Here is a 16,951-nt window from a genome sequence, read left to right on the forward strand (position 1 = left end):
AATGTTCAAATCAGGTCTAGTCTGCTGAAGTTTTAAAATTGATTTTCTTTAACAGCAAGCTGACATGATCAGATTTTTAGGCTGGTAAGATCAATTTGCTACAATTTATTACGGAAGCTACAGTGACCGTGCCTGTATCTGTAGTCTAGATCCCGTCACATTCACCAGGACTAGGAAAAGACATCTTTGGGCAGGCCACTCATTTTCTCCTAGTAGTTCCTAGTATTCTTTCAGAATTGGACTATGAAAACATGGGAAGACATAAAATAACCTTTACTGTGAATTATTTGTTCTGCTGAATAACTGGAAAAATAAATCAAACTGATAATAACTTTACTAAGGTTAAAACATAAATGCTTATATACTATATTTTCTGTAATAAAATTCTGAAGAGAATACCAAAATTTATTATACCTAAAAATGTCTTCCCAAAGAACTTTAGAACAAAACTCCACTCTGCTGTCAGCTAAGCCCCATCTATTTTCCACTTACAGTGTCACAACATCAGAATAGATGAGAAGCCATTTGAGTAACAGTTTTGTTTTTGTTTTAATTTGAAAAACCACGGATCAGGAAATACCTGAAATATAATTTTTAGAATCTTAGTTGTCACATCACCTTCAGGATGTTTTCTTTTTTGTTAATGCCATGTGACAATGAAAGATAACCACAATTTTTATATAAATAATATTTCTGTTAAAATTCTGATCTCAACTTAACTATTGTTAGTTTACAAATAAAAGGCAGGTATCATAATAGGGTAAGCAAAGCATGCAAATCTAAAGAGTCTAGATCTGAATTCCTAGATTAGCAGTAAAACCAATCACCGCAACAAATACCTCAACAGTATGCCTCGAGTGGAGAAAGGAAGCCATACTGAGCATTCAATGCCACAACCGTAAGGTTTCGGAGAGGCACCTGTGGCAGTCTCAGCAGTTTCTATATGGAATGCTCCCCCTTTCTAGGATTACTTGAAAAAATCAAGTCAATTCGAATTACGTAGCTGTAAAACATTGACATGTGTAGTTTTTACAGATTCAGAATCTTCCGTGTGATTTACAACGGGCAATGGTTCATAAAACAGGAAACTTAAATTATAAGGGACCACATATTTGCAGGCAACACTTGGATTAAAAATACATATACATACATGAGGTGCAGAAGCACAATTACTGAGCGCAAGCCACTGTCACGTGACCACCGTGACCAAGAGCTATCGCTCCAAAACACTGCCTTTTCAATTACCTCTAGTAATTTTTAGCATGAAGCCAATTTAATTATGTCAATATTTCAACAAAAGTTTAACAGTATGGACTAAAAACCATTAACTCACGATTCTGGTTACTTTAAAATTTGGTATGCTGTATCTCAAATACATTAGTAACTATTCCTAGATGGAAATAAGCAAATACATGGAATCATTAAAAAAAAAAAGATTAAAAAAAAAACATTACTAAATGTCCATTTGTACAGACAAAACATTAGCAAACATCTAAAATTTCTTCAGTAAAAGAAAAACGTGTATTTTTAACCCTTTGGTATCCAAACTCTTAAATATTAGGAAGACTTTCTTAAATATATTCTTTAGGTAACAATAGGAAGAAACTATTTTTTAAAGTTTCTACCTGAATAAATTTGGTGCCAAGTTTTCATTTCAAGTTCAACATTACTGAAGATAGTTTTACATTGCAACTGAACCCCAATTATGTCTGCATACATTAAAATATAAGAGCATCAAAGAGTCTGATGAAATATTTAACATGCTCCCACTATAATTTAGCAAAGGAAATAGATAATTAGATTTAGAAATCATTGGTTTTATTTGAAAGCACTAGTTATACAAGCAGTGGTTAAACAAATAGTAAAACCTATATATTACTCAAGCTGTTAAGAAAAATAATCAAAATTCTAAACTAAACTTGTCAACAACTCTAGAATACTGTCAGGCAACCATCTGCTCCAATCTGGTAGGCAGACTTGAATAGCTATCTCAGCAAGTAATTCCTCCACCTTGCCTGTAACACTTTAATAAAAAGAAAAAAGAGGCAGGAAATAGCAAGATCAGACAAGTTCGCCATCATGACAATTAGGTAAGGGAGGCAGCACTAGGAGGTGAGGAGGCTGGAATGCAGAGGATCCCAAATCAGAAACTACTACTTTAGAGTTATAATTCTAATTTCAGAGTTGGACTATTATTCAGAAGGGCCGATAAGTGAACAAATGAAAAGAAACCACAAACTTCAAACATGAATGAATGGCTAATAAAATAAATGTGGGTTATATTTTGCCAAGGGCAAAAGTTGCAAGCAAACTTCTGACACTAATATTAAATATGCTCCTCACAGGATTTGCTCTAATGAAAATTCTGCTTCCAGACAGGGCTCTATGGGTAAGCAAATAAAGGTGGGTATTAAGTATGGTCACCAATTAGGAATCAAACTAAACCAAGTCCATTTCAATTAAGAATTTCTAAAAGTTCAGCAATATAATTTTTTTTGCAACATTAAAAGAAGTTTATCAAGGTCACATTTAGACTTTTGTTATTATAGCCAACTGTGCTTGTTTTCTAAATTAGGCAAGAAAGTTTTTTTTAGAGTGAGTCACTGCACTTGCTTATACAGTCATGCCCCACATAACGATGTTTCAGTCAACAACAGACTGCATAAACAACAGTGGTCCCATAAGATTAGTACCAAGTAGCCTAGGTGTGTAGTGGGCTATACCACCTAGGTTTGTGTAAGTGCACTCTGTGATGTTCACACAATGATGAAACTGCCTAATGACGCATTTCTCAGAACATATCCCTATTGTTAAGCGACGCATGACTATATAAGGCTATAGATGCTTCTCCGGCTATCTGATGATCATAGTTAAGCCCCTCTCGGGATCAAAATAATTAAGTTAAAATATATGTAGCCCATTTGAAGATTTGGTTACCACAGAATTACTTCTACAGAAATGCTCTCCTATAGAAAGCTATGAGACTTGGTCATAATTCTAATTCAACACTGGCACCTGTATAATGTGGTATTAAAATGGACTAGCAAATGTGCCTGAGATTAATTTGCCAAGTTAATTCTGGTTTCACTCTAAATCCTGCTAAATCCCTTTATTTCTACTCTGAGGCACAAAAAAAACCCCACTGATATCTGGTTGATATGGAAACATTCTCCACTTTTTCCTCAAGAAAATAAAGACAAAGTAACCAAAATTAATCAGTGCCAAAATACTGAAAGTAAAGATAATCCAAGGCCTGAAACCTGCATTTTACAGCATTAGTAGTAAAAAGGTCTTCTTCATTATTAGCAGATAGTCAACAATTGTTTTCAAAAGTCTTTTTCTGAAATCACATTAAGACAATCTTATATTGTTACTTATTTGATCATCCAAAAGAAAAATGAGGGAACAACTTTTCCATGTTAGTATATGCCCTTCTTCCAATCAAAAATCCTAAGTGTGAAGCCAGCAGCACTCATATACTGGCTGCAAGGAAAAACTAAACTGTCCTATAAGCAAAATTAAGGATGACAATTTAACTAACTTAATGAAAACTCCATACCTGACCTACTTGAGAAAAAGTGAGAATGAGCAGTGTGTGTAGAGGTTTTGATCATTTAAAGTACACAAACATTTAGTCTAGTCACAGAACTGACATCTCATCTTGCGTATTTTTATTTTTTAGATGTGAACAATGGCAAATAATAATGACCATAGTATAAGCAGAAACAAAATCTCACATGAAAAAGAAAACTTGGCACCAAAACTCAAGATGTAAAATAAGAGAAGAAAAAGAAACTCCATCAACATACTCACGTGTGGTGCTAGAAAATGTAATACGATGCACAGCAGCTGACATGCGTTATCTTACAGATGCGGCCTACATTGACAAGTGAGTTATACAACAAACCATTCTAGCCACAGACGCAGGGCGCACTTGCCCTCACCATTATCTACACGATGACCAAAAAAGCAGCAACTTAAGACTGTGGCCACTTTACATAGCATATATATAAAAAGCAAAGTAGGAATTAAGAACAAAATTATAAATTACCACCAAGTGTGATAAAATACGGATATGAGACAGCTTTTAATCTATTCACAGGAAAAATTTATATCATCTCCTAAATATTACAGCATATAATATGAAGAATAATCTGGCCCATTCTGAACTGGGAAAAAAATAAGTAACTTTAAGTTAGTAAATTAATTCTGTGTCCCTTGATCTTCTCAAAAAAAAAGCATTTTATTTGCTAGGACTACACTTCATGATATGAGCAGCACTACAGAAAACAAATAAAATGGATCTAAGTACCATAATGTGGGGGACTCAAACTATTATTTGTTGGTAGACTAAAAGTGTTAAAGTATAAAAATATGCTGAACAGATATCAAAAGGCAATTTACAATGTAGCTTACTGGAAAAACTGACATTTTATCTAGATGTTAAAACTAAATAACCACATATACAATAGCAATAAATAGTGATTACTTGTGCTCTATCTGCAGGCCAAAGACTTATAATTTTAAGAATCGCTTTTGGCTAGGTGGCTCAGGCTAAATATTTCTTCTAAAAAATATCTGCAAGTTCAATCAAGGGACATCACCATAATGCAGGGTCTTGAGAGAGTGGCTCTTATACTGAGAAGGAAAAACAGACTGGCACTCGAGGCCATGCTCAGTCACACTTGGTGGAAAAAAGACACTCGAGGGTCCTGTAACCAAGGACAGAATTGTAAATAAAATGATGTGATTTTAAAAAGACACCTATTAAAAAAAGGACACAGCGATAGATATTTATTGGCTCAAAGGACTAAGCTATCCATTAAAATGAATAAAACTAACATCTCAGTAATAAAATGTTCAGGACCAATTAGAGTTTTGTTTAGAAAAATAAGTCATTAAAAAGATCAACTTCTAATTATTCTTTATTTCAATAAATGACAACTAAGCAATTTAAATCAATTATTTTATATGACTCTGTATTTTATATTCAAAGCTTCTATTAATAAAATTAAAGATTTGAGTTTTTAATCTAAATACAGCTAAGAAAACTGCATCTATAACTTTGCTTTAAAGAAATCCATTGAGAATCATCTCAGTGTTTTTCAAATTGTATAATATGTATTCACACGATCAACTGTTTTTACATTACCTTAAGTCATAACTACATATGAAGTCACAAGGTTCCCTGCAATGTAACAGTTAATACGGTCATATTTATAATACTAAATGGCTACATAAGTTAATGATCCAAGCCCAATCTAATGACTGATCTGAACTATAATACTTAATGGAACAGAGGCTAAGATCCTAAGAGCCTAATGACAGCCCCTGGCATTAGACAGGCCTTGCATTAACCTACACAGTTTTGCTGTCCAGGATCTGTTTTCAATATTTATTGTAATACAGAGTCACAACAATGAAGTGGAAACCAAAGGGTTAAACTAAGTTAGTTTTGTGGGTTTTATTTCTTCCAAAGCCTAAATTTTCACATTTCCAATTAGAATAAAGTGGTTTGTAATTAATTTTTATAAAATATTCAAGACACTCAAGGTAAAACAAAAAAGCTGCTATTATCATAGTTATTTTGGTTATTACAGCTCTATAGCTTACACTCAACATTTAAGGGTGAAAACTGCATCCATTTTGTTAATGCTGTAACTGCAGAAGAAAAATTTTTATAATATAAATCTTTAAAAGAAAGTTAATACAAATAAATTTAATACCTAAAATAAATGTATAATACCATGGCTAGCTAATGACTTGCATACAAGATCACATTTTTAAATTAATACATTTAAATATTTTTCTATCAAACCATAAATAAGCTAGTTGATGTAAACCAGGCTAAAACAAGGATACTCTGAAATAATGCCATCAGTCTCAAAAGCTCAGAGTTTGAGTCTTTAATGTATATAGTTCCAATTTATAAGGAGTTATAAATCATTAAAAGTCATAATAGGCTTTAAAACACAATGTTCTCACATCTGCTAAAAGATGAGGAAATCAAAATTTAGAAAAGCTAACTGTTCACAAGAAGTTTTTGAGCCAAAGAGGCCTGAAAAGGTATTCTAATTCAATTCAAGGCCCTCATTTCGAAATTAAAACTTGGCAAAGAGAAGTCTGAAGACTTGCCCACGTTGACACAACTAGTTAGTGGCAAAGTCAACAATGCCAGGTTCCAAATTTAATTAGTTAATTCTTCTTTCCATCCTAATATATGCTCTCTCATGGAAAGAATCCTGAGGCTGCTGAGAAGTTAAGGCCCCTTCTGCTAGTGGTCAACTTAACCCACACAACAATTCTGTTAACTAAGGCCAACTGATCTAAAAAGAAAAATTATATTACTAATGTTAAAAACAAAGTTCAGGACCTTTGCTTGCTCTAAACACACCATCTCTGACTACAGCTTTGGCTGGGAGGAACAACTGAAGACACTTACTCGATGTGAGCCCCGTTAGCCACCAGGGCAGTGATGCAGTCAAGGCTCCCAGAGCGAGCAGCCTTGTGAATGGGAGTCTCGCCCTCACAGTCCTGAAACAACAAAAAGCGATAGACACAAATACACAGATCCAACAAGACTTCTACATAGTAAAGTAAATTACACAGATTGTGCACCACCCGTTCATCTTTGAAATAAAATATGGTGAGCCAAATTTGAAGCAAAACAAAAAGAAATGTAGGTGTGAAGAGAAAATAAAAGCAGACCACAGAAGGGGCATGTTCTCCTGAATTCTCAGGCGAAGAACAAAAAAAACCAGGGGGCCGCTCAAGCAGTGACAATAGACACTCCAGATGGCAGTTTAGAAATCATTTTATGCTGGATCTTAGCACAAATGTGTTGTATATAAAACCCCAAATAACTATCCTCTGACAAGTTAAAAAAAAAAAAGGAATCAAGGCCAAGCACCTAATATCGAACGTCTGGTCCACGCTACCCACGTTCATCTATGTCACCACCAGGCTAGCCTGAGTCTAAACAACATCAGTGCCTTCCTGGGACTTTTTATCTGGAACTTGAATTAGGATTACACTTTAGACATGACAGTTGATGTTCAAGGGTCAGGAAAAGATGAGAAGGGAGAACACAAGGGTCAAACAGCCAGCTTCGTATACAACTCAGGCTGTCTGTGATGGGCAACTTCGATCAAGGACTTTTAGGAAGGCTGCATTAGAATCAGATTTACACTTCAGAAAACAGGCTGGAGGAGGTGGAGGAAGCGAGCAGACTCAGGGGTATGACTCTGGAGATTAACGTAGTGGCCCAAAAAAGATGAATTAGCTTACACCACAGGAATGGAAAAAATCTGAAATACAATTTCATTCATAGGCTCTCAGGTAAACAAGAGGTAAAGAAAGACGCAGCAATCAAGAGAAGGAACTCATTTCTATTAGAGAAACTGAGTTAGGACTTTCTTCTTGGGTAATTCCAACTGGCTAAGCAATAGTTCCTGAATCGATCATACTTCCACATCCCTGGAAGCTGAACTTGGCAGAAGACGACTACACATAATTAAGGAATAAAGATATAAAGCAGGAGTGAGGCCACAGTGCATGGCACTGAGAAAACAGTTCATCAATTCAGTCAACATGTGAGCTCCTTCACCAATGCATGTAAACTCAAGGGGAAAAACTGAGGCAAAGGCAAAAGTAAAAAGAAAGAGTGGCAGATTATTTTACAGAAAAATATAGTGTGAAAGACTCAACTGCTTGGTGGAGAGAAAAGTGTATGTATTTATTTAAAAATAAGCTCAAAAGTGATGTAAAGTTCTAAACAGAATAATCCCATTTTTGAAGAAAGAAACACAGAAAACCATGTGGCTGTACAGAGAACTATTTAGTGAACCCAGATTTTTTAAAAAACAAAAAGCTACCCCTATCCTCCCCAAAAGTGGGGGACGGCAGAGAGAAGGCACATAAGGCCAAATAAAAATTACATACAAGTATGGCCAGGAAAAGAAGAACTGAGATCTAGATAAGGTTTTGGGGAAGAAAAAAAGCTCAAGGAAAAAAAAAGCGTTTTTAAAGCTACCTTTGGAACAAGAAGAAGAAGTAAGGGTTTTCTCTACTCTTTCATGTAGATGGTGGGATGTGCCACATGACAGAGAAAAAGCAAAACTACCCAGCTCCTGTTTTGTGTTATACAAGGAGAACATCGTGAAGCTGGGAAGGGCAGAACAAACACTATTTAAAAGAACACTGCAGCCAAGAGAGGAAGAGTAAAGAGCCATTTTAAGGTCACTCACATCTCAAGCTCAGACCAGTCACATTTCAAAAATACCAAATAGTTTGTAGTATGATTCTAGAACTATAGTTGGCAAACTCTGAGTAATAAAGGAAACTGGAAGAGGTGCCAGAAATCTGAAGACAGACAAGTCACCTTGAATTTTAATAAAGAAAAATCTTATTTCTAATTTACTTACAAAAACCTAAAGGCAACATCAAATACCAGCAAAATTCTAGAAGGGATATTAGAGATGACTTGCAAACACTTAAAAAAGTGATCCTCATGGGTAGTTACTACAGACCTACCAAAACTAAATCACTTGGAAACTACCTTCACTTCCTCTTTGGGTAAACGCAGAACACTGAGCCTCTAGACAGTACATCTGAGTTCCAGCAACCCCTCATGCCAACCTTAGCAATGGCAGACACAGTCTCTACTAAACTCGAGGAAAATGAACTTAGAATGCTTAGTAACTAACATGCCAAAAGATTAAGACTAGAAGATGGGTTAAAATTAACAAAATGTTATTATTTTTTTAAATTTTATTTATTTTCCCCCAAAGCCCCAGTAGATAGTTGTATGTCATAGTTGCACATCCTTCTAGTTGCTGTATGTGGGACGCGGCCTCAGCATGGCCGGAGAAGTGGTGCGTTGGTGCACACCCGGGATCCGAACCCGGGCCGCCAGCAGCGGAGCGCGAGCACTTAACTGCTAAGCCACGGGGCCGGCCCTAACAAAATGTTACTAAGAAGAAATGCTATGCTAGGTTCAAAAAAGTTACATGCACAGACAAAAAAAAGAACAAGAAACACCTGGATCTGGTTTTATAACACTTTATGTAGGAAATGAGAAAAACTGTCTACCTCAAGATGAGTCAACAGTGTGTTGGGAGAGCCAACAAAAGGGCTCCTGGGACCTTAAGAGCCACTGGGTGCCCACCACAGCAGTCCAACTGCCACCAAACAGAGCAAGACGACATCTGAGACTCAGACTGAAGCTCAGCACGAGACCACAGCACTGCAACCCTTTCAGGAGCAACGCCAGGACGCTTAAGAAACCCGAGTGACATCCTTGTTCATGAGCGGACTGGGGATGTAGAGTGAGGTGGGCAGTTTAAACACAGGCTCGGCTGCAGAGAGCGTGGGAGCTGGGAGCAGAGTTCAGAGATCCCCACGCAGTGCTATGCAGAGCAGCTCAGAGGATGGCCCAGGCAGAGCTGCAAACCTTCTCTCTGTGGAAAAGACTGAGTTGCTGTAACGTATTATATGAAAAAGGGGCTTCTAAATTTAAAAGGGTCTGAAAAGCACTGTTAGACAATTTCATTAGATCTCTCAAAAACAGATAATATGTAACAATTTAATGAAAATTAACAAAGAATATTCTAAACTTAAATTCTATATTAATACTAAATATTAATCACTGCCATTTATGGATTATGCATAGTTTACCAATAAGGAGATTAACCACAGACCAAGTAAATGACTTGCCCAAGGCCAGAGAGATGAGGAGGCAGAGGGTAGAATCAAGCTGGGTGCCCTTGCTACGGGGAGAAAGGAGGAGAGAAAATGCAGAACCAGGAACGAGACAAGTGGAGGGAAAGGCAATGCCTCGTGAAATCATGGTACACAGCTGCCAATTCATGACTTCTGGGTACAGGGATAAAAGCCACAAAGCAGGAGAGAAGTACGTACATCACTGCGTGGAGGCTGAAGGAAGACAGGAAGAGGCAGCAGGTGAAGCCTAAAAGTTGTCCCACCTCCCAAGTTCTAGTTTAGTAACAGAAACAGGGCTAAAATCCAGGGCTCTCCTTGTACATCCTCTGTACTAAAAGTCTTCTACCGGGTACAAATCGTCCTCTGATCCTTCACTCTCCTTGCCCACCGATCCACTCCTAAAAACTGCTTTCCTCAATGACTTGCTTTTTAGGTGGGTAGCTGAGTTATCTTCAGGAGAGGGGCTCGCAACAACTTTATACCTGGTTATCATCAAGGGATGAACCTTAGGAAAGACAAAAGCAGGATATAAAAGTTACCTTGCACACAGTAGGCCCTTGATGACATTAGTAGAAAAGCATATAGAAATAGGATAAAGGGGAAGAGAAAAGTGGAAAGGCAGAAAGAATAGCTAGAAAGCCAGAGGCACAAGTCCCTGGGAGGAATGCACCCTCGGGGTAGGGGGCTAAGTCCGGGGCTGCTCTAGTCAGAGTCTTCTACACCCAAACACCTGTCCAGGCAAAAGAGTCCCCAGTAAGCTAAACACTCTTCTCGTGGTTTTTTGGTCACTGAAGTGAAAAGAATACTGAAAACACATGAAAAAACTGGCACTCTCATGTTCATGTTTCTATACTTAAATACAAAATCCTTGCATTTGGCGTCTGAGAGTCACTTCCTACATGACACCTGTTTAATTATCTGCATCTAGTCATCACCCCCAACTTGTAACTGAAGCAACATGAAGTCACACTGGTCAATCAGCTAATGCTAACTTAAACACGGAGACGATTTAATAGCCATTCTTCTGCTAGCATCGATGTGTTTCCACAATTATCTGTGGAAATGAAGCTAAGGCAGCTGTGAGCAGGGGAGCCAGGAAACTTGGGCTCAAGGCCAGCCCCTTCAGTTACCAGCTGTAACCTTGGGCAAATCACCTTGGATCCTGCGGGTCAGTCAATCGTACAACAGGGGGCCGACCCCATGGCGTAGCGGTTAAGTACTCTCGCTCTGCTGCTGGCGGCCTGAGTTCAGATCCTAAGCGCAGACTGACGCACCGCTTGTCAAGCCATGCTGTGGCGGTGTCCCATACAGAGTGGAGGAAGACGGGCACAGATGTTAGCCCAGGGCCAGTCTTCCTCCGCAAAAAAGAGGAGGATTGGCATGGATGTTAGCTCGAGGCTGATCTTCCTCACACACACACACAAAAAAACCATACAAGTGAAAGCACTGCTATGGGAAGGGCCTATTATCCACAAATAATTCAATAAACATAAATTCCAGTTAGCCCACGCGTCAAAATATCAAACTCTAATTAAGGCCTCAATTTAAAACCCAACACCATGTAATTATAACTGGAAAAGAAAATAAACAAACCACGTCAACCATCGCACTCCCTTACCGGCTTGTTAATGCTGGCTCCTGCTTGAATCAACCAGATGAGGCACTGAGGGTGTCCCCCAAAAGCAGCGATGTGGGCTGGGGTCTGTGCATAACGCGTGGTGGAGACATCGAGTGTGGCTCCAGCTTGCACCAACTGTATTAAGCACTCCAACTTCAAAAACAGCAAGAGAGGGGATGAAACACGCATAAATGTCAGTATACTATTAAACATGACACAAAGAATCTAAATTCTATAACAGATGTGCCATTTTTGGTTACCAATTTTGTTTTCTGTTTTAGAGAACAAAGTAAGTCATTCCTTCCCAATGCCATACAAATTTTAAAAGGCATTTAAAAGAACATTCTTCCTTGTCCTTGTAAAAAAAGTTGGTACATAGGAACAGAAAGTTAAAAAGATTGACACTACACAAATTTCAATATTTTGTTTTTCCTACAACTGAAAAAGCCCAAATCAGAAAAGATTAGCTTGCATTATTTAGACTTCAATCAAAACTAGGTTTTGCCACTTTCATACACTAAAGAATAAAAATGTTAAAGTGATTGGTGGGTTAAAAAGGTTTGTGTAGCCACAGTAAACTCTTCATAGTCAAAGACTGTTTTCTGCAGCCTGCACAACTGTACTCTGCACACCTTTAACAACACAGCATTCGATAACTACTCAGGTGAGGCCCACCCTCCAGATTATTTTCTCAGAGAAAAGATGTGTAAAGTAAGTGAGAGGGCAGCACTCAGTCTTCTCAAACTGTTTGTATAGAACTCCCGCACTAATGCAAAAAAGGCCTAGAGTACAGCTGAGCCCTGCGCCTAACAGGTGACTACAATGAAGACACACGCGTCGGTCAACACAAGACTGCAGCCAGGCACCGATATTGTACCAGTCTCTCGGTAAAAGAATTCATCACACTCACCAAGTACTCAGCAAGCGCCTAGCATGTGCCAAGCACTGTCGGAGAAGGCCTGCAGTCCTAAAATCCTGGATCCTGAGCTGCCCCGTTGCCCCTCACGAAGCACAAAGCAGAGCTAGTCAAAAAGCTCTAACTGCCAACAATTCTCTTCCAGAGGACAGACCTCAAATGAAGAGCAAATAGCTACACTCCAATCCCTCCCCAAGTCTCTTATCCTCTTTCAGCAACTTAAGCCTTTCCTTGCAAAGGACAGATTGCTGCAATCAACATTTTTCTGAGACGAACTCTCAGTTAGGATTACACTGATTTAAAACATGATCTCTGTCTTCATGGAATTTGAATCTGGGAGTGAGGGCTAATAGAGAGACATCACTTTGGTACATTTTTATGTACTGCCTTTATTAATGGGCTGACTGAAAACTCAAAGTGCCAATAGTAGTGACAAGATGAACAGGTCTCAAATCCAACAGAAATGAAACAAGGATAAAAATCACTTGGCATTCCAAAAGCAGTTAATCTTAACATCAATTGAGGGCTCCCTGGACTTAAATCTGTTACCTCTGAGTTCAATTTAGGAAACTGGGTTTGGAACGTTGGAAATATATTGTTCAATGGGAAAGCTTGTAAAAGCAAGGTGTAATTAGAGATTTTAAATACTAATGTTTAGCCCTCCGGGAACAAATAAGGTTCATAAAAGGTTAGGTAACTTGTGCACACTGGCACATTTCTAGGAACACAAACTTGAAAGCTGGGAAGAGTTCATAAGAGCACAGGCTTAAATGTATATAAAAGGAGGGAAGCTGTTGGCAAAGGGGGGGAGGGGCCGGAATGGGAGCCTGCAGCCCTGAGTCCTGGCCTAATTTCTGCCCAGCAGCTTTTTCTCACCCACTGAATGATGCTTTCTACAGCCCCGTCTGTATCTAAGATGATACAGTCATAACGATTAGACAGCTGAAAACAATAAAGTAATGCCTCTAGTTACATCACTGGGTCTCCAAGGTTAATCTACTACTCACATTCTACAGAAGTAGAGACTTGCAAAGAGTGAATTCAGTTGGTTTTATTTTTATTGTTACAAAACACACATAACATGAAACTTACCACTTTAAGCATTTTAAAGTAGTTATGGTTATTTTTAATCCCTAGAGATACCTGGAGGCACCCTTGGGTTGATAAATATTCCAAATGACTATTTGTAATTAGGCTTTAAACATTCTACAGAATGTACCAGATTGTCATATAATACTGTCATTCTCCATTGTCACACAATAAATAGTACCATTCTCAACCAAAACAGGGAGGATCAGGACTCCCCCCCCAAAAAAGCTGTCCTTGCCTGTTACAGGGGTGTCTTTCCCCAAAACACATAAAGACAAAAATGTTGAGAACCAATGCTCAGAGAGTTACATAGAGTTTAATGTAAAAATAAACAAGAGCAAGATGCACTCAGGAGGGAGATAATGCCTCAGATTACTGATTGCCTTGGGAAATCTACATTCAAGGCTAAAGGGAGAAGGGCAGAAAAGAGAGTTTTGTGTGTTAAGACTGATTTCCCATGGATGCTCATTTTCAGCCACTGGTACTATCTTAGCACGACTTTAGAGACCGGTGCCACGGCGATCTTACAGCCCACGGTTGATTAACTTAATTGACCTCCCTCATAACTCCCTTTCATTTCTTCCACTAAAATAAATCTGACTTTTCCATTTTATGAGAGGAATAACTGTTTCCCAAAAGATACAACTGCATTGTGAACGCAGCACCAAGAGCAAAGTAAAGCAACTTCATCAGCTGGTAACAAAAACATTAAGACATTCAAGACTTCTTGGAATAACTTATTTCACATTATCCTGCATATATTCCTGCAAAACCATTTCTTTATTTCAACCCAACCTCATCATTTCAGAGAGAAAATATTTTTATTTGTCCCTGAATTTTGGTATATAAATCTCAATCATTAAAGTCACTTTTGAAACGCATCGTGAATCTCACTATGACTAGCTGTCTGATCAAATAACCCCATTTACCGCACAGATCTGGAAAACGTTATCTAAACTTCTAAAAATTTAAAGTAGCACGCTGTTCTTCTCAAGTTTTTAAATAACTAAAAAAAATAATAATACAAAGAAGGGGGATGTAAAGGCTCCACAAGAAGATAAATCTACCTAACCTAACCCCTTTACAGTAATTTAAATGCTCTTAATACTACCACCACTGATTTTACTAAACCTGGACAAACTAAGAGTCTTGGAAACACAGACAACATTCGACACAAAATTCCCTTAAACCATTCTTTAAATGTCCCTATTCATCTTTCACAATCGTCTTTACAATTTAACCAGGTTATTCCGCCACCGAAATCATCCAGACCACAACCTTCCGCTAACAGCGAGGCTGTCCCCGGATACTCCGGGCACACGCTCGTTCCAGCGGGGCCGGGGCGCAGGCCGGACGCTCGACCCCCGCGCCGCCGAGCAGCGGCGAGGCGAGGGGGGCGCCTCGGGAGCGGAACCCAGGCGGGGGTACCGGCGGCCGCAGGCGCCGCAGCGAGCACCTCGCAGGGCCCGCAAAGTCACAACGCCCCCCGCAGCCGCACAGAGCCCCCACAATCCCACAGACTCCGCCTGCAAGGCCAGAGGCCCCCCGCAACCGCACAGGGCTCCCCGACTCCCACAGGCTCCCCCTGCAATCGCACGTCTCCGCAACCGCACAGGGCTCCCCGCAATCCCCGAGACCCCCCCAGCAACCGCACGGGCCCTCCGCAATCCCACAAGCCCCCCTCCGCAATCGCACGGGGCCCCCCCCAATCCCAGAGCCTCCCCCCGCTATCCAACAGACGCCCCCCCAGCAACCGCACGGGGACCCCGCGATCCCACAGCGCCCGTCCCCGCCGCCCCGCGGCTTTTCTCAGAGGAGCCGGGACTCGCGCAGCCCCGGGGCCTCGCCTCCTCACCACCACGCACACGGCCGAACGCGGGCGGCCCGCGTCCTCGGCACAGCCGCCGGGGGTGCGCCCCAACCCCCGCCCGACCGCAGGCGCGGAGCGGCGCCCGGCCGACCCTACAAGGCAGGGCGGAGCCTCCGGGAAGAAAGCGCCTCCGGGAAGCCGCCCCCGTTTGAAACTTGCGCCGCCGCACATGCGCCCCAGGTCCCTCAGGGCGCCGCCAGGGCCGCTTCCGCTCGGCGCTCCCGGCACGCCCCGCGCCCCCTCGGGGCCCCAACCGCCCGCGCCGCGGCTGCACATGCGCCGCGGGCCCCTCGGGGCACCACCGACCCCGCTTCCGCCCCGCGCTCCCGGCACGCCCCGCGCCGCTCGCACCCCAGCCCCCACCTTCCCAGACCCCCACAGGAAAGCCGCGGAAAATGGCGCCTTAAAGCGCCCGGGCCCACCTTGCCGAAGTGCGCGGCCCAATGCACGGGCGTCCAGCCGTAGAAGGAGTCCTCGGCGGCCAGGTGGGCGCGCGGCGTCTGCTGCAGCAGCGAGCAGAGCGCGGTCAGGTCCCCGTCGCGGCAGGCGCGGTGCAGCGGGAAGCGGAGCGACAGCAGCTCCTCGCTCGAGAAGCCCGCCTCCGCGCCCGCTCCCGCTCCCGCCGCCGACATGGTCTGTCACCAGGAGGCACGGGCTGGTGGGCCGAGAGGACGCGTCGGTGAGGGCCCAAGAAGCCGGCGCCGCAGCACAAAGGAGCGGGAGCACAGCCGCCGCTGCTGCCGCCGCCGCCACCGCGTCCCGCCGGCTGCCGAGCCGAGCGCGCACAGGGAGCGGGGCGGGGCCGGGAGCGGGGCCTGTGGCGGCGGGGCTGAGGCCGGCGCCTGGAGCCGCCGGGTCTGGAGGCGGGGCCTGGAGTGTCGGGGGCGGGGCCAGGAGCATTGGGGCGGGGCCGGGCGTGGGGCAGACACCAGAAGCGGCCGGGGCTGAGGGCGGGGCCGGGAGCAGGGGGTGGGGCCTGCGGCGGCCGGGGCTGAGGCCCGCGGCCGGAGACGCCGGGCCTGGAGGCGGGGCCTGGTGCACCAGGGGTGGAGTCAGGGGCAGTGGGGCGGGGCCTGGCGGGGCTTGGCAGGGAGTAGACATGCGGAGCAGTGGGGGCTGGGGCCGGGAGCAGGGGTGGGGCCTGGCGGGGCCGGACATGGGGCAGTCGCCCGGAGCGGCGGGGGCTGGGGCCGGGAGCAGGGGTGGGGCCTGGCGGGGCCGTGCAGGGAGCAGACACTGGGAGTGGCGGAGGCTGGCCCCGGCAGTGGGGGTGGGGCCGGAAGCAGGGAGCAGACACCCAGAGCGGCGGGGGCTGGGGCCGGGAGCAGGGGTGGGGCCTGGCGGGGCCGGACAGGGGGCAGTCGCCCGGAGCGGCTGGGGCTGGGGCCGCGAGCGGGGCGGGAGGGAGGCTGGAGCAGGGACGAGGCCTGGCGGGGCCGGGCATGGAGCAGATGCCTGGAGCAGCGGGCTCTGGGGCCGGGAGTGAGGGGCGGGGGAGAGGGAGGCTGGAATAGGGGGCGGGGCCGAGGCGGCTCCCTTGCCTGGCGGGTAGGGTGGGTTCTCGGTCGCGCCCCCTGCCCAGACCCCAGGCCCGGCGGTGTCCTGACCAGCCCGCGGAGGGCAGCCCAGCGGCGGCGACCTCTGCGGAGAAACCCTTGCCCCTTAATAAAAAGCTCCCCGGAGCCGCAGGTTTGAGTTTGTGACCCTCCAGCCCCTGCACGCAGGATGTTGGGTCCCC

General features: G+C 43.4%; 1 protein-coding gene across 1 annotated transcript in view; it reads right to left on the bottom strand.

Annotated features, from left to right (window-relative positions):
- ANKRD10 (ankyrin repeat domain 10) overlaps window positions 1-15,951 on the bottom strand; it is a 34,786-nt gene extending 18,835 nt beyond the window's left edge. Inside the window, exons 1-3 of the mRNA XM_058548485.1 lie at window positions 15,636-15,951; window positions 11,339-11,491; window positions 6,443-6,534 (exon numbers count right to left, since the gene is read on the bottom strand). Of these exons, the coding sequence (XP_058404468.1) occupies window positions 6,443-6,534; window positions 11,339-11,491; window positions 15,636-15,845 (455 nt within the window). The 5' untranslated portion in view covers window positions 15,846-15,951. The remainder of the gene's footprint in view (window positions 1-6,442; window positions 6,535-11,338; window positions 11,492-15,635) is intronic.
- Window positions 15,952-16,951: the final 1,000 nt, after the last annotated feature.

The sequence above is a fragment of the Diceros bicornis genome, chromosome 9, assembly GCF_020826845.1.
Source record: "Diceros bicornis minor isolate mBicDic1 chromosome 9, mDicBic1.mat.cur, whole genome shotgun sequence".
Lineage (NCBI taxonomy): Eukaryota > Metazoa > Chordata > Mammalia > Perissodactyla > Rhinocerotidae > Diceros > Diceros bicornis.